Source organism: Brachyistius frenatus, unplaced genomic scaffold (genome assembly GCF_029030835.1).
Source record: "Brachyistius frenatus isolate BFR_SWC_R1_liver_20210118 unplaced genomic scaffold, ASM2903083v1 Contig_14, whole genome shotgun sequence".
In the NCBI taxonomy this organism is placed as follows: domain Eukaryota; kingdom Metazoa; phylum Chordata; class Actinopteri; family Embiotocidae; genus Brachyistius; species Brachyistius frenatus.
This window is the reverse complement of record NW_027210613.1, coordinates 4420001-4441955: the sequence shown is the minus strand read 5'-3', so window position 1 is coordinate 4441955 and position 21955 is coordinate 4420001. Positions and strand designations below refer to the sequence as shown.

At 41.3% G+C, this 21955-nt stretch overlaps 1 protein-coding gene across 2 annotated transcripts in view; it reads left to right on the top strand.

The window, feature by feature from the left end:
• Positions 1 to 8852, top strand: part of cdkal1 (CDK5 regulatory subunit associated protein 1-like 1) — a 227498-nt gene extending 218646 nt beyond the window's left edge. For both annotated transcript variants that reach the window (XM_069693222.1, XM_069693221.1), the window contains one exon: positions 8534 to 8852. In XM_069693222.1, coding sequence (XP_069549323.1) covers positions 8534 to 8695 — 162 coding nt within the window. In that variant the 3' untranslated portion in view covers positions 8696 to 8852. The remainder of the gene's footprint in view (positions 1 to 8533) is intronic.
• Positions 8853 to 21955: the final 13103 nt, after the last annotated feature.

The window sequence follows — 21955 nt, the reverse complement described above, 5'->3', positions numbered from 1 at the left end:
TATTTAAAAGGAGTTACAACATAGGTAACATGACTTCTTGCTCAGTGTTTAATTCCTTGTTTTCCCACAAAGTGCACAAGAACATCTCCTTCAGTGTGGATTTTTTTAATTATTATTTTTTTTTATACACACTTTGGATATACTGTATGTGTTAGTAGCGCTTCAGTCTCTCCCGAACCTCCAAGACATAGGACGCAGATGACTTGACTATGAACTGCTAGGTATGAATGCGTTTCTTTCTGTGGTCACCCTGTAATGAACTGGCAACCTGTCCATGACATGTTCATTTGAAGGCATTGATGATGAAGATGGAAGACAGAAATTTGCTTTTATTGACATGGATGACATCTTCCTCCTCTTTTCTTTCTTTTCCCTCTATACGTCTGTCAGCCCTCCATTCACAGAAACAGCCCTTTCAGCAGAAGGGGAAGGACAGTAATGAGTTTTTTGGTGGGACACAATAGCAGCGAAAGCACTCAACAGCATGGTAAAGGGAAGAAAAAGAGAAAGTATCTTCACCAGTCTTCATCCTCAGATGAAATTAAATGATAGAAGACAAGGGGGTTGTGTTAGAAAGAGAGAGGCCAACAAATGAAGCAAGAATGAAGGAGAGAGAGTGAGGTAGATGGAGAGATCGGGAGACAGAGAAGCAGCTTGGAGTGCCATCTAATAATCAGCTCCTTTCACAGCACATTTCCTCAAGAAGACGGAGAAAATGGGAAAGAGAGTGAGAGAGAAAAAAACCCGACTCTGCTCCCTCCACAAGAGAGCAAATTGACAGTTTGTATGAAAGACAGAAGAGAGTGAGCCGGAGAGAGGGGAGAATACAGGTGGTGAACAATGTGCCTCCATAACCACAAACTGACAGAATAAGAAAAATGGAAGTGAGTGGACGGATCTCTGCTGGAGTATTAAAATTACGAGCTTTTCTTTTTCCTTTTCTCTGGAAGCTGGTGCTCTTGGTTTCCCTTGAGCTTTGCTAGTTTCTTTCTTTCTTTATGTCTTTCTTTCTTTCTTTCTTGTCATCGTACTTTCCTTCTTTCGCTCCCTCTTCCTTCATTGCATGTTTCTTCCCTACGTTTTGCTTTTCTCTCATCCCAGTTCTGTTTCAATCAGTCAACCCATCGCGCGTGTGTTAATAGAGACATATTAAAACACATCGCGGGAATGTGGTCAGTTCGTCATTTTTTCAAGTAGAGAGTGATTTGGTGGGATTGCTTGTAGTTTGCATCATAGTGCTTACAGTACATAGAAACAGGCGTACACTACCAGCTCACTGGTAAAACAAAGCTTATACATACATGCTGATCCCCGTACACGCACATTAACATACACACATGCCTTGCCTCCTCCGACTGGCCCCAGGCTGTTTGAAACACTTCCTGTACATAATCATCCCACAGACAAAACACAAGCACGCCTGACACACACATGCATGAAGCTTGGACAAAAATCTGCATTGTCTGCTCTGTTTATTTATTGCTGTGTTGACATGCAACTGTTCTGGATTGTTGCTTTGATGTTGCGTTATGCTCGCACGTTGTCATCTGTATTGTTAGGAAAAGAACAAAAATAAAAGATTAGGCTGTCGTTTTTTGGTCGGGATACAGTTAATCTTTTCAAATCTATTTTAATTATTTATTTATTTTTATTCAAAATGTCAAAAGGTTTTGCTTGGCCTTTGCATGACTTTGTTTACTCTAGTAGCAAATCATTTGTTTTGCCTTCAAAACAGCGGGCGTAGCTATTTTAAGCATTTCATTTAGCGTGTCAAATCGTATTACATGGCCTGTACTTAAGAGCCAAAGTCAGTGTAACAAAGGAATAAAATGTTAAGCCATCAAAATATCAGTCAGATCTATTTTCAGTATTGCTACCTAACGTGTCAGATGGCATCACAGCGCTTCCTTCCATTGTGTTCATTTAGAATGTCAGAGGGCTTCAAATGCCCCTTGAGCTGAGCTTTACTTTTGAACCACAGATGGAAGATTTAAATAACAAAGCACTTAGCCAAATACTGTTTGGAAGAAAGAAAAGATATGTTTAGTTATTGAGTAATATTTTTTTTCATGACTTACTTTTTTCACTTTTTCTTCTGTGGTATCATTAAATTAGCCCGTGTGAACAAAGTCCTCTGTGAAATATTTTAACCCTAACACTGCTTCTGCGCGCATTCATTTTTATTTTATTTGTAATTTTGCTACTAAGCTCAGCATGTTTTCTCATCAGTATCAGTAACTTTAGGATAATTTTGGTGTGATCATTTACTTCTTGCTACTGGAACAGTGTTTGATCCTAAGACCTAAAAACATGAAACACAATAACAAAATTAGTCAACAGATAAATGTCGTTTCTGCTATTTCGGTAGGAACCTACTGTATGCACAGCAGAAATCTTCTGGATGCAGATATGATATATGTTTAGGCGTACTTATCATTAACTCCCTGCACTAAATGAAATGTAAAGGAAGTTGCGGGATGATAAAGTATCAGTTATAAGTTTGGATACTCAAGGCTACTCCAGGGTTTTTCTTTATGTTTACTACTTTCTACACTGTAGAACAACACTGAAAGCATCAAAGCTATGAAACAAACAAAAAATGACAATGTAGTAAAGAAAAAAAAAGGTACTTTTTTTCATGTGTTTGAGACCATCAGTTTTATTGTATCGAGGTAGTGTTGGTATACAGCTTGGTCGTATTTGACATCTGCAGTAATATTTTTTTATGCCAAGAGCAGCTCAGCTGAGTAAAGAGAAACGGCATTTCACCATTACTATAAGACATGAAGGTCAGTCAGACTGGGAAATTTCAAGAACTTTGAAAGTTTCATCAAGTGCAGTCGTAAAAATCAGCAAACGCCGTGATGAAACTGGCTCTCGTGAGGACTGCCGCAGGAAAGGAAGACCAAGAGTTCCCTCCGCTTAAGAGGATAAGGTCATTAGAGCTTCCAGCCTCAGAAATCTCCAATTAACGACACTTCAGATTAGAGCCCACATCAGTGCTTCTTAAAACGCAAGTAACAGACACATCTCGACTTCAACAAGTCAATAAATTACCACTGTAGCGACACACCATCCTGTCTGGTTTGCCTTGAGTGGGACCAACTTTTGTTTCTTGAACAGGAAAATGACCCCCAAAACACACCTGTTTACTCTTCCTGTAATCTTTTATTTATTTATTTATTTATTTTTTATAGGAGGCACATTTTGTCCATGACTTCTCTATTAGATAGCACACTGACCTTTTTTTTTTTTTTTTGTGTCCGCCAAATGTTTATGTATAATGGATGCATGTTCTTTATCTGCAAAAGTTATGTCCATGTTAGGTCTGTGTATCTTTTTGCAGCACCAGAAAGCATCTTTATTTATTTGTCTGTAAGTGCCTGTCATGTGTTCAACACATACGTGTGCAACACCTCACTGAACATACATAGTGTTCTTCTGTATTTAGTTACTGCAACTGTAGACCTGTTTCTAGGTGAAAAAGATGATACATCTTTGTGTGTTACTGAGTATGAAAGATACTTGTTACTGTTGTGCAGTTTCTTAATCATTCTGGATCCCACTATCAGGATGATATTGACAATACAGTTATGGAGGTTGTAGTAGTTCCCTCCCTCAGTATGATGATTATGTTTCAAATTGTGTCACATATCTTTGCTTTGACACTGGTCCTTCTGGCAACAGTTGAAACCAAACACCAGTCAAAAATAATGAATCGCCGCAGTAACGCCACATGAAATAACTGGGCAAACAGTTTCCTTTACCACAGAAGAATATTTCTCACTTTATGATTGTTTTATTGTAGATAGAAGTAATAATATTGATTTCTATTCTCACGGTCGGCAGACACAAGTGGGTGCACTTGTTGTGTGTGTCGCTTCTGTTGATTTTACACTTTTCAGTGGCAAAGCAGGAGGAAATTGAGCCCGCACTAACCGCACATAACTCCTGGAAAATCTGTTTACTGAAAATTCTGGTCACCTTTTATTTGGAAAAAGCAAACATAAAAATGATGATTCGTGTATTATTTACCGTGACACGTAGTCACGTAGTCGTCGTGTTGTGTACAATTATGTAAGCCTGGCATGTGCGTATCTGTGTGCAAGTATTGCAAGTCAACTTGCACATGTATTTTCCCACGGTGTGTATGCATACACGTGACATGACAAAGCAAGTCTTTTCAGAGTGTAACAGTGTGTTTGGATTACGATGCTTTGCAGCGTTGCGGCGCTGACAGGTACACTTCTACACCCAAACACTGTCGTGTCAGAAGGTTTTACAGTCGAAGTGAGGGCAAGAAATTTAAGACGAAAAATGAGAAAGACAGAAAGAGAAACGTGACTCTCAAGTTCCCTTATGAGCCTCTAGTCCTTGTTTTGTTTGTTGTTGTAACCTCCGTCTATCTTTATACCAACTACAATTAAGATCATAAATATTATTTGTAATGATTCTATGCCCTGTACCATCCTTTCTAAATACAGCTGGAGCACACAGCGATTGTCTCTGTGGCTTTGTTGAATCACCCGTGACTAAAGAGCCTGTTACAGTATCTGTTTACACACACACACGCACGCACGCACGCACACACACACACACACACACACCACGTCCATGGCCTATGAGTCAAGACTGACACTGGCAGCTGGTGAGGATCATGTGAGAAATGTGACCACTGTGCATTGTGCTTTCTGGCTCTCGTGATGCGTGGTGTGTGCCACTGTGTGTATTTCTGTGTGAATATGCCAGTGTATTGGCGAACGCTGCACCAGACGCCCAGGCAGATTTTGTTTTAAAAAAAACACAATTTTAAAAAAAGAAGGTGCATATGTGGAATTGGAGTTTTTTTTAAGACACAGAGAGACATTTGAGACCTCGAGGGAGGCATATCTAGCTGTGCCAGCCAGTCTGTACCCCTGGTGTAGTGTTAGATGATTTTCAGGGGGATTATTTTGCTCTGTTCTACCACTGTGAGCAGAGAGACAGATATTATCCACCACAGGTCTCCACATGTACACACACACACACACACACACACACACACACACACACACACACACACACACACACACACACACACTCACAAATGCCAACTCTCTTTCTCACAGACATCCACAAACGCAGCATGCCAGCTAGCAGGTGGTGAACTACTATTGAAAGCCACATCTCTCATCTTTTCCAGCTTCCTCGCCTTCCTCTCCTCATTTCTTGTGTTTTTCACTCATCTCCTCTTTGCTCCTCTCCTTCCCTCTTTCCCCACTGTGCTGACACGCACCTACAGGCACTTGGATTTTCACTTATCCTCCCTACTAGTAATAGATTTTAGACTGTGCTGTTCAGTCTTGACACCCTGTTGTTAAAAGACACCTGCAGAGAGACAGATAAATAGAGAAGAAGGCAGTATACTTGGCCTGTCAGCATATGGAGAGATAATGGTTTTGCTGCTCAACTTTATTTATTTTTTTCCATTTCATTAGTCCTTTGCTTCATAGCTCCTTTTGTCACAGCTTCCATTAAAGGTTCATCTTGGTCTTGAGAACTCAGGAGAAAATGAAATGTGCCGTTTTTCTCATTCATTTCCGTTTTTTAACAAGTTATGAATGATAGAAAACCTACTTTTTGTCTCACTCGCCATCCATTCATCGTTAACGAGCTAACGTCACGATACCACTTTTACAGTCGAGAGGCTCCCTGACGAGTAGTACGTGCACTATGACTATGACAGGCCTACCACCATACAATACACCCTGCCAGAGAGCACCCTTATTGTTTTTCAAGCATCTCTCCAAACAAAACAGCATATCACTTTTACCATTAGGGAGTCCAGCGATGATCCTCACATTCAGCACACCTCCCTCCCCGGTTGCCCCCGCCAACCATTGTCTGAAGTTACTGTAAGCGACTTATGGATGCGTCACGTAGGCGTCGTCGGTCATACTATCCACCCGCCATTGTGCGCCGTAACGGAGGAGACCATTCACCACAATTGCGGCGAGGCAGCATTCACGAGCGTCAGAGAGTACAGGGGGAGCAGGAGTAACGCGGAGGCTAGCGAGCCAGAGGACATACGCCGTGCAGCTGCTCACGCACACGCAACATGTGTAGGTGTGTACCGACACGTACAAATACGTCCTGTACATACAGGTAGGTGTGTGTGTGTACTCCACAAAGCCTGTCGTACTTTCACTCTCAGTTCACAGGGCAACACGAGGTGTGCATACAAATTCTCCTGAAATGCAACTTTTTGAGCCAATTTTGGAGTTTTCTACTTTGGAAAATATATAGATATATAGATATATATCTATATATTTAATGACCTCTCATTGTGTAACAATTGAGAGAGGAGATTTGAGTGGAAGTGTGAGAATAAAGGAGAAGGAGAGAGAGAGCAAATTAGTCAATAAACCTATGGTAAATATCAAAGCCGAACCTCCGACAGTTATTGCCGTAGTGAACTTGATAAAGGTTATTCTCAAAATTCTGATCAATTGCTTCATATCGCCCTGCATTATTTAGCTGCGTGATGATAAGGCATTTTACCAGCTGTCGTGCAAGAGATGTACAGGAACCATCACAAGGTCATGCACATTGATTTCCCATCGCACCCGGAGAACAAGTGTTGGTTCTCTCGTCCAATTTATTTGACGCTCAAATTAAAAGGAGACCCATCTTGTGCAGTATTATTTATTTATCTAGCAATCAATTGGCTTGACTTAAAATCGCACCGCTGGTCTCCGCTCTCAGATAAAACTAAATAAATGTGCAATCAAACAGAATGATGATCAATGAGGGAGGACGGAGGCCAGGGGGAAATCGGGCTTGTGATCAATATTCAGTGTTACCAGCTGAATTGTATTAACACTGTCAACGGCTAAAAATGGCAGCTTATTTTGGTATGTTTTTCTCATCAAAACTTGCTTTTAGTGTTGTTTGAGGATGCAGCATCATACGCTCGTGTGTGTCCTTTAAATGTGCATGTTTGACAGTCAGCAGCACGCCTAACACTGAAACCCCTCAAATTCAAAACAGTCATTGCTTTAGATGCAAATCTGGCCAAATTGCGTTTAAAGCTGATTTATGTGACGTTTTAGTTTATGTAGAAACATTGGAGCAAAGTAATATTAAAAGGATGTGTTAGTGTAATGCAAACACCTTTTTTTTTTTTTTTTCTTTCTTTATTGTCTTGTTTTGTCTATGCTGCTACGGCACTCTAACACAGCTTTTATCTTCTCATGTCTCTCTCCGAGCTTCTCTAACTACGTCACAGTGCACCTTCTCAACATCAGCTTGATTCAATAGACAGCACTCTGCAATAATTGGATCACTACAAAAATGCATTAACTGCTTACACAGAGATAATAGCACCATAATTGAAATGCACTCATTTGCATAAGCAAATGGCTGGTTTTTATGAAAGCTTTCATCCACAAAATATCCAAAACAAGCACTGCATTTAAAATTCAATTCATGATGGTTTTGAAACTGACTTCTAGAGAGGAAGCAGGTGGAGGCAGAAGGTGAGCGTACAAGTACAAGACAGGAAGTAAAGGACATGTTAATCCATGTGATTTTTCTTTGCTCGCCTTAATCATCTCACCGCTAACATATTGTGTATCCTAATATAAAATGGTATTAGTAGATGTTATTTATAAAAGTACATAATGATCAACAGCAATGATTCATGAAAGATGGTAATATCCCTCCTCACATAAGATGGCTATTTCATGACGCAGAGTGAATTATGATTTGGCTGATTGATGGAGCAAAATAAGCTCCTGATTTTAATTTAAACAAACAAAGTCAAGGTTTGCTCCTTGATCTTTCTCTTCCTGCCCTCCCGACAGTTTATCTTTTATCTCCCGCTCTGCTGTTCTCAGCATTGCTGTTTCCCATCTTTCATTGCCACCTCTCTTTAGCAGAAGATGTCTTTTTAATGGTCCAACACATTAGGACTAAACAGAACTCTCTGATTACACACATTGGATGTGTTGGATCACTGACCACTTCGCTGTCAAGCCTTGCTGTTTGATTTGTGACCACAGCCAGCTGATTTAATCTTTGATGGTCCTGTCATTACGAATTATGGACGTGTTGTGTGTGGAGCTGCAACGATCTCTGTGTGTGGGAGAAAGTAGAGAAAGGCCTGGGTGTGTATGTGTGTTTGCAGATATCAGAGCGATAGTAATATCATTTCACGAAGATATTAAAGTTCAAATGTTGAAACTATTGGTCTCCAGTTGGCGCAGTATTTTCCTAAGGAGCAGGCAGAGTAGGCTGAGAGCCTCATTTCGGTCTTATCATATCTGCCATGCAGTTTGATTACTGCAAGTGCAATATCTGTAGCTGATCCAGGAATCTTTATTTCTCTGAAGAGGAGAGCAATCAGCAAAGTTCCCCACCAAGCAACCTGTCACGTCATTAATTATTTTACATGTTAAGATGATATTAAATTAACGAGGCATCAAAACAAAATCTCTGCCTCTGTTGATTTGCGTTGAATGTGGTTATGTAATCTGTATGTTTCTCCCCACAGGAATATATGGCCAATGGCGTCCAAGGTCCTGCTTCTGTGTCGTCTTCGTGCACTTTCTTGATTGGTTCTTACAGTGTGGACAGGGAAGTGCTGAAGAAGCTGGGGATTGGACTCGCACTGGCGGCTGCCATCTTGGCCTTTATCGTAGAGAAACTGTACTGAGTGCTGAGTGCGTAGTCGACCACTGTGCTGTCTTTTTACTTTGTATCTGCCAAACTAAGCGATGTCAGTGTCCTCCCCTGCCAGTAAAGAAAGAGCAGCAAACATGTGCTGCGACTATGACAGACCACCAGTCTTCAGACCACTATTTATATCTTTTTTTTTTGGTACAAATTCGATATTAATTAGAATCTTTTCCAAGAACAAATTCTTTGCGTTTGGTTATGAGAGTAAAACAATTTCTTGGGTCAAGGCCACATGCTTTGTCAGTTGCTCACTGACGACTGCAGCCTGACATTGTCCAGATATTGGTAAATACATGTAAAACTTTCTTTGGGGTTGTAGATGTAGCTGTTCCACAGATAAACCAAGCACGACATTATGATCACCAGAAAAGCGTGCGGATGATCAAACTGTCAGTCACTCCCGCTGAGCCGGCAGGAGAATGATTGTGCTTAGTTTGCGTTGATTTATGATGTGGAAACGAGTGATGATCTGTATATTACTCAGATTAAAGGTGATGTTTAACCTTCATTTGAAAGTATTTATTTTTGAAGTGGGGACGTGGATGGTATATTTTCCGAGCAAAAGTTTGTCATTTATGTTGTTTAATCGGATGTTCAAAATGTTTTGTGTCTTTTTTCCTCATACATCAAACAGGACGTTTGTATTATAGCCCTTATTTTACTTGATAACGTACCTGGCACATGTCCAGGTGGACAGTTCTGACTGCCGGACTCGTGGTCGTTATTGATACTCATTCTGTTACCACAGCACACACACAAATTGATTTGTTTCTTTTGTATATGACAACTCGCCTCCAAAACATAAAGAGTAATTTCATATCTTCTCACCGACCTGTAGTGGCGTCTAGCTGGTATCCTCCTGAGATTTATTCTGACACCATAAACATACAATGAAAGCACATACAATTTAATTTGTAGAGCTTCCCTGCTTAAAAAAAAAAAAAAAGCAATATCACTTTAACTCTGGATAATGGATTATCTATTGAATTCATAATTCACTCGTGGATTATCCAAATCAACATGAACAAAATTCAAACACCTTTTGTTGGAATAGCTGAGATCTCAGCGGCAGATATCTCTGTTAGCATTGCTAGATATCACCGGAGGTAGTTGAGATTTTTGTTTTCTTCTTCTTTTGCGATTCCCTGTATTCCAACTATTCTGATGCTGTGTGGACGTCTTGTAACATGCTTGGTTTTATTCAGGCAGTCTTTTTATTTGTCATTGTTGCAACCACCCGGAAGAGTTAAATAAAGGTCTAAATCAACTTGTCATGAGTTAAACTGTCAAACTGTTGATTGACTGACTGATTTATTGAATTATTGATTGCTCGGTTTCTCAGCATCGAGCGTGCCTGCGTTGCTCTCTTTCTGTTTTGAGCTACAACTGTCCCAACACAAGAGGAGAAATCCCCGACAGTTAATAATGCATGCCCCGGTTTATGTCGCGCTGCACTGGCACATGAGTCCCTCCGTATGCCTGTATATTTATGCGTGCGTGTGTGTGTGTGTGTGCGTGTGTGTGTGTGTGCGCGTGGTTCAGGAGTGACAGTCCTCATCGCTCTCTCATTCAGAAAGCCCTCTTTTTAGATATACCACTGTTTGTAGCCTACATACACACCAGCTTTGTATTATCTCAGTAAATGATGCATGTCGCACATTTTGTAGACACACAGATGTGTCTACAAAACACAAAAGACACACGCATGCACTCTGGCTTCTTCTTACCTGGCCTGATGCATGTCTCACTCGCGGCGCACCGCGACTTTGTAGCGTACGGGCAAATGACGCATGCCAAGCAAACTCGCACACATGCACAGGCACCAAAGCTTTATATTACTCGATCAAATGATGCGTGTCGTACACACAGACACGCGCGCGCGCACACAAGCTTTGTATTATGTGATCAAATGATGCGTGTAGCTATGAAGCTTGTTACATCCATCCAGCAGTGCCCTATATTATTCTGCAGCCATCCATACCGTGCGACAGTTCTTTTGATGCTTCGTAAGCACATTTCCTCCCCGAGTATGTCAGTTACACTGCATTGTTCTCCAATGAAATATGGATGCAACGGCAGCCTTTATGTTTTGGGAGATCATCGCTTACTATGAAATATTGAGGCGGGATCCATCGGAGGAAGATCGTTACTCACTTCGCATCATTCACTTCAGTTGTTTCTAATAAAAGCAAGAGTTTCTGGGTTCTTGTCTTAGTTGCAGCTGTTGTCAATTTGTCATCCATGCAGCGACGTCCTTTTGATGTGAAAACGGAGAAACTTTGGACCCGTGACAAATGCAAGCGCGGTTCCCCGCGTCATCTCTCATCTGTTGTGGCTTTTCATTTCGTTGATGTAAATGTTTTAAATTCCAAGTGGTTTGGCTTCGCATAAGAGCATTGGAAATGTCGCCGGCACTTAAAGAAGGGCGTGAATGTTTGTGCGATACGGTCGTTTCAAGAGGCTGAGATGCCACATAGAGGAAGGTGCATCACAGTGAAGCACTCTGGGTAAATCTGGGTTTTATTTTTTTTTAAATGACATACTGTCATCTGAACTTGGTAGATCATAAGGAGTCTTTTTTTTTGTGTAAAATGTGTCAATCATACAGTGTGTGGTGCAACAAGTTAAAACATATTGCATAAGTACAGGAATGAACCCATACAACTTTTAATTTGGGATATTTTGTGCCTGCAATTTTCTGCCGATGAGTTCTGGTCTCTTCTTCCGCGCAGCACTCCTCTGCTCAGCTTTCTGTTGACAGGTAAGTACATATAAAAGAAACCGCACGGTGCTACTGTATGAATTATGTTTCTCACAGAGTACAAACTATTAACAATGGCTAAACAGTTGCCCGAATGCTCACATGTTGAACTATAGCACTCCAGATATAGACTGAAGTGTCATAATGGGGATTTTGATCAGGATGAGTTAAAAATTTGATTCTATGGAAATGAAGAATTCTCTCAAAAGTCAATGTAAGCCGCCCACATGTGTTGCTATCCAATGATAAAATGTAAGAATTCTATATACGTGACATTTGTATTACCGTGTGGCACAAATGTAGATTGATATCCTTCTTTGAAACGAGTGAGACCAGAAATTCTTCAAAATCACTTCCAAACTCGCCACAATCCACCTTCACAGACACCAAGAGAAACATCATGAATATATTTTGAACATTTTACATGTTTGAACTTTATTGTTTATATATGATATCCAGAGGCTTGCAGAACCATCTGGTCTTCTCTTCAAGCTGGAAAGTTGCCCTTCATACTGGCCTGATCGACTGTTCAGGACAATTTGTTTGCGATCAAATTCCACAGAAGATGAGTACTTTTGAAATGAAAGTGCTGTCAAACATACACCCAATACTCACGGATGTCAGTAATTGGCATGAGTTATTTGCTAATACGGAGGTTCTTGATATTAGCTACAGGCTGACAGATTCTCATTAGCCACCATCTCAGGCGGTGACCTTTTCATTTCTGCCTAACGAAGAAAATTCCTCAACATTTTCCGCAACCACCGCTGAGATTATTTTTGCTGTAGCTCCTGCTTGTGTGTTTATCTGAATATAAATCATTTATTTGATTAACGGACTCTTGAACAGCAGAATCCAGGCAGCTGTTAGATTTTCAACATATGGAAGCAAAACATTTTTTTTTTTTTTTTAATTTTTTTAGGCTTCAGTTGATACCTTTCTTGTTAAGGTGTGTAACACTTGTTTCAGGAAAGCAATCAGTAAAGTATGGAGAGAAAACCCTGACATAATTACCATGTTGATGTTTGTCAGGTTAAGCCCAATTTAGCTCAGTCAATTTCCCATGCTGTCATTCAGCACGCCTCAGAACCGTTTCATTAAAAATATAATCTTTTTTTTTTTTTCTCTGCGTGTTGCTGCTCAAATTTTTTTTTACCAGCATCTATCTGCACGCCAGTCAAAGCTGCAGCAGTGAGATTACACAGACAATCGTGTTGAAAGTGCAATTAGAATATTTGCATGATCAAAGCATTCGCATAGCATTTTGTTTTAGTGCTGATGTTAATCGACACAGGATATATTCAGGGACCATCATTGACAAAAAAAATTAAATACCTGCGTATGTGTAGGTGTGTGTGCCTGGAGGTCGAGAAGGTCAGCTTAGCCTGAGGGAACACACGCGCGCACGCACGCACGCACACACACACGCACGCACACACACACACACACACACACACACACAAACAAACACAAACTAGGAGTATTGGCTGACACTACCTAACCAACCAACTGAGGGCTGGCTGAAACAATGTCTGGTAAGTGTGTGTGTGTGTGTGTGTGTGTGTGTGTGTGTGTGTGTGTGTGTGTGTGTGTGTGTGTGTGTGTGTGTGTGTGTGTGTGTGTGTGTGTGTGTGTCACTGCCCTAGTTTGCAGCCGCCTCTGTGACCCTACTTTAGTTTGAAGAAACAGAAACAAGGAGAGAGAAAAAAAATCCATCTTTTCTTCATCTCCTGCTATTAACAGTGCTCTCGTTTGCCCTTGACTTTGACATTACCACACAGTATACAAGGAAGGTTGTGTAGTGTACGTGTTGTGCAGACAGTACAGTGCTCTACATGCCACTCTACAGTAAACACATTGTAACGAAGAATGTTGAAGTGATTCATTTATGGGAATAGCAGTGAAATCGCCTTTCCGTTGTGATACCAGGGACTTTAACTGCCAGTAAACACACACTGCTGTAAACTGCAGTCTATATATTGGTGTATATAAAAAAAGTAAAAAAAAAAAAAAAATGAATGAAAGTATTTGCGCTGATGTATCTTTCACTTAAAATTTGTAAAAAAAAATTAAAAAACACTGGCTTCTAATTTCCTAAAACTTGGCCCCAAGTGCAATTGCTGGACGCAAATGCAAGCCAACGTGGGTGTGACCAATTAATTTTTTGCAATTTTGGTGACCAACATGCTTTGTTGCTTTCTGTCTTTACCTCCCACCCTTCTCCTCTTCTTTTTCTGTCACACTCTTTCCTTTCCATTTATATAGGCTGAGCTCTGTTCACTGTGTGCTAAGCACCTCAGCGCCTTCTGGAACAGAGGGGAAACTGTCTTGGCAAGCATATCCATTCCTAATCATATGTGCTCTCTCTCTCTCTCTCTCTCTCTCTCTCTCTGTGTGTGTGTGTGTGTGTGTGTGTGTGCGCGCGCGCGCGCGCGTACACACACAGGAGTCTTCATGCCAGCTTCGTCCAAGCATTTAGTTTGGTGGCCCTTGTGCCTGCATTCGGTGATTGCTGTGTTGTTGTTTTTTTTTTTTTATCTGCACACATGCACCAAACACAGACGCACACACATCCCATTGTCGCTGCAAAACAAACTGGGAATTCACAGCCTGCCGGGTGAGGGGAGAGATTGGCTCTACTGAGTGTCTTGGTGGCTTGCCAGTTCCGTTTCAGCGTTGTTTCTTTGTGCGTGTGTGCGTTTGATGGACCCTCCATACATCTTTGACTTTGAATGGTTAAGGGTGTTTGTAATCACCAGTGGGACGGGGATACCAAAGTCAATATGTTAGCTTTTACAGCAACATTGTTCTTTAAAGCACTTTAATAAGCGCGCAGAGACACGGCAGCGCTGCGGTATTGCTTGGTGTTAAAAGCTGTTATTAGTTTGAAGACGGTTCTGATGTCTCTTGACACACCGTTTGTGTAGATTGTGTTTTGTTTGCGTAGCAGAGTGAATTAAGATGTCCAGTTTATCTGTCTGAAAACAACAAATATGGTGCTTAGAGTAATCCACATTCTTCACTGTGAAATCTTATATATATATATACATATAAAAAGGTTTTCCTGAGGAGTTCCATGCCCCGAGTACAGTATCTAATACCAGACCAGTTTCAGTTCATGGACACTTCATAAAAAAGCTTTTCCTGAAACTCTTGAACTGCTGAAAGTCGCCCTCTCCTTTTCAGAGGGCACATAACAGATATAGATGCTGGCAGACACACAACTCAAATTTTACTGTAAGAAGGATAAAAAAAAAAATAATAATAATAACTGCGAGAGGAAACTGGTAATTGCTGAAAATCACCTTGAGGTCTCATCGCTGCTTTCCACTTGCTAATGTTTGATTAGAGCACTTCATGATGGCATTCAACAAACTTTTAATGATGTTGTCGTGGAAATAACTGTACATTGCCCGAGACTTCTGGGCTGGTTTGTTGCCATGGTGAAGTGTTCCTGTGGTGTTGTCCATGCATTAAACAATACTCATTTACATAAATACATTGTTAATGTTTGATGGCAACCTTCCCAGAAATGACAGTAGTAGAAACCATTGCTTGTGCTACGGGCTGGACTCGATTCTTTTGTTGTAAGAGTAGTGCTAACAGATACAAGTCTTTTTTCTTTTTTTTTATGTGCTATGTGAACTTTAGACTCATATCTGGAAAAGCAAAACAAAATATTCCACGCAGGCATAAGGAGACCAAAGAGCAGGCCGTTTAGTGCTGCTCGGCCCGGTAGTGTTTGGTTGGAGACGAGCTCTTCCACTAACGGACCGTTTTTCAGCCGGTCGAGCAAGCCTGCAGAAAAAAACGGAAGGACATGACCCGGGCTGTTTTCCAAATGCCATACTTCAGCAATATTACACGAGAGGGCGCGCTTCAACGGGACTGTTGGAGCGACACCGACGCGGTCAGGACCGAGGCGCTCGCGCGGTAAGCGCTCGCTGTTTATTACGCCACATTGGGACGATACAAGAAGTTAACAACTAAATGAAATATGCAAACAAAATGTATTCGTAGTGGAGGGCCGTTCGCTCTCGAATTATAAAACATTTTTGCTGGCGTGGTCTCCGTTTCCATGGCAAAAGAAAACACAACCACAAAAATGAGCAGCCCAAAAGTGTAAATCACAAATACAAAAAGGGAAAAAAAACAACAACACAACAACATGAAGGAACGGTGTTGTTTCGAGTGACATTTGCGCTTCAGAGGGGCCGTAGTTCCCCCGCACCACTCCTACTCGCTGGGTATCGCGCTCCCCGTCGCTTCTCTCTGTTCCCCGATAACTGGTCACAAACTTCGACGTGCGCTCGCTCGCTTAAGTTTCAGGCGCGTAAAGACGCACGCCGACGGCGTTTGGACTACTGCTCGCAAAATGTGCCGAATCTCCACAGCTGATGATGACGATGATGATGGTGATGATGACGACGATCGAGCGACAAAATCTGAACCCGTTACTCCTTGATGTTATGCCTTTCTCCTTCCCTGCGGGTCACCGTTTTGAGTACATCATCCCGGTAATTGCAGTGCACTGCATGTTTCCACACTTGTCAGTGTGAACACACTTGTGCGCTCAAAATATTGAGTGTTAGTATGTCAGTACTCCGTTTGGAAACACAGCACAAGTCTCCCGCTGCCCCTTACAAGTAACCGGCAAACACAATTGTAATAGTAAATTATAAATACTAAGAAAAAGTACTTTCTTTCTTTCTTTCTGTCCTAAATGCTGGTTAGAAATGCACGATGACAAGGAAGAGCAAACACATGCGCATGAAGGGGAGAGGGAGTTATTATGTGACGAAAGAGCCGTAGAATATGAGGACTGAGGTGACTGGCAGTTTCCTTCCAAGACTTACGAACTTCAAACAGCACTGGCTGAAAACATTTCAGACTGTTTTGACCAAACGACAGTCAAAGCCTACGGAACGATGTCAATAACTTGCATTACATCTGTCTTCAAAAGCATCATGTTAAATGATGTTACAATACGATCGTGTTCACGTCAACTTCGAACTGAATGTGCCTTTCGGAAGACCCAAGTTCAAATTCTCAGCTGTGCACTAAATGAAGGGTCTTTACTTAAAGAGCTCTGCATGAGATTGGTACGGTGCGTATCGGTCTCGCAGAGCCAAACTACATCTTGCATTCTCAGTATGCGCTTGACTAATCAGTGCTGCGACTCACCTGCTGACCCTCTTCAACATTGTGAATAATTACTAAAAGCAAGCTCTGCGTCGTTCTTGAAGTACGCGGCTTTCTTTTGTGTCCAGATTTATTGAAAAGCTTGTTTCATTTCGTGGAAGAAGAAAAAAAAACTCGTTTAGTGCTAAGTAAGAAGAAACCTCATTAACATAACAGGAGTTGAGTGCTTGTCCAGTCACTTGTGAGGAGAAGTGCACGTTGATGTGTGAAACAAAGAACTGTCAGTCACTGACGGTGCAGCCTCCTTGACATGATGTGTCCCAAAAGCAAACGAAATCGTGATTCTCTCAGACCACGAGTGAAATTATATTGTAAGCTACCTTTGATGAACTAAGGGTAAATATGACATTGCTTTTTCTTTTTTCTAGCTACTGTTTCTATTTGCACATGAACAACATACTTAGTTTAGAGTATCGGAGACAGCAGCAGTCTGAGCTTTGAAATCAAATTTTGCAGTCGTGTTTCTTGCGTGAAACATGACTGCTGACCACTAAATCCAGTTCGACTCTCCAGCCCTAATTATCTTCCAATGACAGTGTTATCATGACAACAACAACAACAACAACAACAAAATCACTGACAACAGACTGAGACTGAGGCTCTTCTACATGATCTCACTTCCTCATCCAGTTTGTATTACTTTGTTCCTTGTCTCCTTCATATGTCTCTACATCCCTCTCAGCTCTGCATTCTTCATGTATTGTCGGTCCGTGCAGGTATGCACTGAGAGTGGGTGAGTTGACGTGCCCCGTTTTCTCCTGCGAAGAGCCAGCAAGCGCACTCGCAGCACAAGCATTTTCACACACACACACAAAAACTGTGCACACACGTATTCATATATAAAAGTACTTTTACTGTTAAGCCCTGATAAGAGTGAGCTGTTATTTAATAGGCACCTATTCACCTCACAGTGTGCGTGTGTGCCTGAGTGAGCGAGTGAAGCTGTGACAGGTTAGAAATGACTTAATATCACAACTCATTACCTACAAATGCAAGCCTTTCGTGCCTGTTTTGCCTTCCGCATTGGGAAATTTATTATTATTATTTTTTTTTCTCTCTCTCTCTCTCCTCCCCGAGTTGAACGTCGCGTTTGCTGACAGTCTGCGAGGCAGGCGGTCTCTCCCAACACGCTGCAGAACAACAATCACATGTACAGAGTTGATAAGTCATTCACAGGGCAGCCTCGCAGCGAGAGGAGTCAGAAATATATAAAAAAAATAAAATAAAAATGAACAAAAGAAGAGAAATAATAACGCCATCCAAATGCCCTCCAGACATTTTCATCACATTTTTGTGTCGGGGGGGGGGGGGGGTTTCACCCCGTGCTATGTTTTTTCTCTCTTTTATCACTCTCTCGCACTTCTCTCTTCCTTGTTCGTTTCCCCTTTACTTTTCTCCCTGCTCTTTCTTCTTCTCTTCCTCTCCTGGCTGCCCTCCTTCTGTCGTTGACAGCTCCAGTTAATTTAATGTCAGCTCCGCCAGCTCGCCTCATCACTGTGAGACAAACAAATCTGAGCACCGGAGAGGAAGACGGTGAAGGCAACGATATAGGTGTGCGCACACAAAGCAGAAAAGACAGAAGAAGATAAAAAAAAAAAATTACAAAAAAAAAATGGAAAAGAAGTTATAAAATAAATGAAGCAATAAATGGATAATAAAGGTAAAATAAAGCACTCTGACTGTCGGAGCTGACAGTTTGCACCCAGCCTTTCCACAATCCTTTGCCTCTTATAGGAGAGGCAATTACAATTTCACAGGTTGAAATTAAAACTCCCCGTGGTATGTGTGTGTGTCTGTGTCTGTGTGTGTATTCCATGAGATAGAACAGGCTGTCAAAGTGATTTCAAGCTGTTTATAGCCTAAGCTCACAAAATGGATCCTCACGCAGCAAAGGGAGAAAAGGAATCTAAATCTCCTCTCCCCCTCTTTTTTTTTTTTTTTTTTTTTTTTTAAAGAAAGCTAATTCCTTGAATATTAATTGCCTGGCTGGGTCTTGACGATCGGCTTATTTGTTTGTGATGAGGCTGCAAAAGAAAAGTACCCATAATCCCTGTCTCTCTCGCTCTCCCATGCTGTCTACTGCTTGCATTAATGTCTCTTTCTGCCCCTTTCCTTTGCTCCGTCCAAATCTTTTTCCGCTCTCTATCTCCCTCTTTCTCTGAACATTTTTGTCATTTGTAAAAATTTTCTGAGGTTAAAAAGAAAACTGAGCATTTTTTTTTTTTTTTTTTTTAGTTGGTGAAGTCATCTGATACTGAAGTTCTAATATCTAATTTCTGGTCCTGCTTTATTTGCATCCCTGAAGATTTATGACCCATGTCAGGTTTCATTTTCAAGCCCTAGAGTGCAGCTTGATTTATTCCCGTTATAATAGTATCTCCACTTTCCAGTCCCTCTCTCTTGATTCCTCACGGCATACTGTGTCGACTACAAGCGCTATATAATCTCTCTGAGTGTTCGTATCAGTCATCAGCGTTTATAGGCTATCAACCTTTATTCATCCAGAGAAAGTCAACTGAGCGCACTTGCTTTTATTACAGCAATACTCTTGCTCGCATTCACAATGACTGCAAAGTCCACCTGAAGGCTTAACACCTTTGCTCAAGGGCACTGAAACTGTAGCTGGTGAAAGACGGAATGAAATCGAAAACTAATGTTTGACTTGACAGCTTGATTTCTGTGAGATTTCATGAATTAAAAGAGAAGTGACTTTAACTAAGGTGACTTCAAAGAGTCGGCTACCTGTGGACATGCTGCTGCTCGACTCTTGACATCAAAACAGCAAAATCAAGTTTTTAAGTGAAAATATGTGAGCTGAGAATAAAATCATTTGAATTGCAAACAAATTTGCTCGTAGAATTGTGTTAGTTTTGGTCACAGAATTCAGAATTTTGCTTTTTGGTTGCAAATGAAAAACCTTTTGTTTGAGGCAAAAACTTTCAGTTGCCAGTTGAGTTGGATATAGTGGGCGGGACGTGCTGATGGATGAGACAGGAGTTTGTATTTGTTTACAATGCAAAATCTGTTTTCAGTGCAAATAATTGCATTATCATTTCATATATTTTTTACGCACAAACTTGATTCTTGATTGCAACGCGAGCAATTTGCTCTCAAAACTGTTTTCTTCCGGCTTGCATTATAATTTGTACACACAGGGAGTGGAGCTACGCAACCTCTTCAGAAACTAAAAAAAAAAAAAAAATGTTTTCCCTCTAGTTAAAACATGTTCAACTTCAGCACACGTCCTTTTGCTCCCCAAAGTGAATCTACACTTTCACTTGACTTTGTGCACTGTCACGTCGCCTTGTGTATCTCACTTCATGTTGCATCTGAATGCAAATAACACATTCTAGCAGGCCACAGTGCGACTCCAAGGCAGCCTTCACACTTTGTTACCGTTATGGTGATAAGACAAGCTGAACCTGTTTGCCGCCCTGTTACGGAGCGAACAGGTTCTCTCTCTCTCTGCATGGCCAGATAGGAATCCCAGAGCAGCTGGGAGCAGAGTGATTACAGACTGCTCTGAGCAGCGAGCGGAAATCGCCGCGGCTCCTCTCCACTCACATGCGCTCTCCGTTTTACTTAGACTTGGGACTTGAGCAAGGTTGACTAGGTCATACCTCTGGCAGAGCCCTGCTTAGTCACTTTCATCTGCATTTATTTTTATTTTTTCAGCTGGCCTTGAGGATATGAACCAGTTTAAGCCCTCTTCTCTAACTTGTAGGACTCTTTAGCAGAGTGGATGTCACCAGTGGAGTCAGGAAAGTCCTTTTAAATGCCATTTTCTCTCTCTCTCTCTCTCTCTCTCTCTCTCTCACTCCTTATTGTGATACAATAAGGAGTGAGAGAGAGTAAAAGTAATAGACTATTACTTTTAAAAGCCTCTACGCCTTTGAGTCCACTGGTAGACGCAGAATGTCGCCGGGAAACCTTTCCCATTTTTGAAAATAGGTGATAAAGACTTATGTGAATATCCCAGTTGTTGTCGTTTAGATAAACCCGCACCTCCTTGTTGACCGTCGGTGGCTGTGTGGTGTGCCAGCTTTGTTGTGGGGTTTCACTTACTCACTGATAGTCTTTAATATGTGTGGAATTTTGGGGGAAAAAATGCTGTCTGATCGCTCGCTGATCATTTATTTCAATTTTTACCATCTGCTACTCCAGACTCACCGACGGCACCTGCAACAAAGTTAGTTAATGCATTAGTAAGCAAATATGATTATTTTTTTTGCTCTTCTTAGCTAAAATACCTGCAGAAAAATAATTCAAACGCTTCTAGAGATTTGGTAGCTTCCAGAACAAATTGTAACCGTACCAAGTAATAGAACATGCTGACTAAGGTGAGATTGCGGTGCTTGTGGTAAATGAGTTTTTGCAGGGTGTTAATGTATAAAGCCAGCTGAGCAGGGCTCACACTTTGCAGAGGAGAGGCTTATGGAAAACATTTTACTCAGCGTGGGATGGTCCAAAACAGGTTTTTATTTCTCTCTCTCTCTCTCTCTCTCTCTCTCTCTCTCTCTCTCTCTCTCTCTCTCTCTCTCTCTCTCTCTCTCTCTCTCTCTCTCTCTCTCTCTCTCTCTCTCTCTCTCTCTCTCTCTCTCTCTCTCTCTCTCTCTCTCTCCACAGTTGAGTAATGTTAAATATGAATCTAATAGTAGATGCTGCTCGATTAGTAACACTGCATCTTGCTGACCTGTGCATTCTGCACTATGTGTGTGTGTGTGTGTGTGTGTGTGTGTGTGTGTGTGTGTGTGTGTGTGTGTGTGTGTGTGTGTGTGTGTGTGTGTGTGTCCAGTAGTGTTCAGGGCATTAAAGTGTGAAAGCATTTCTAAATTGCTCTTATATTGCCCTAGGGACGGGTTAGGTGAATATATGCCCTGCAGGGCTAATGGAAGGAGCCTCACTCTTCCATGGGGGAAACTGCAGGCATTTACACACAAAATACTTCTAAATGTATAGATATGAATAAATGCCAATGCTAAAACACACATTCTCTGCTTTCCTTCATCATTTCAGCCAGACTGATCAATCCCCTCTGATCCTGTACCCCATTTTTGCCCACTTCTTTTTGATACTCACAACTTCATTTTTACTCTCCTTCTCTTTTTCTTTCACCAGCATGAAAGAGGAGAACTTGATTTCTCTCACTCAGTCTCTCTTTACCCGCACCCTCCCTTTTTTTTTTTTTTTTTTTTATCCTTCTCCCTACCCAGTCAGGTTTAACCCTGTTAGTCACGGCAGATATATGGGGTCCTGCTCACTCTGTTTGACTCT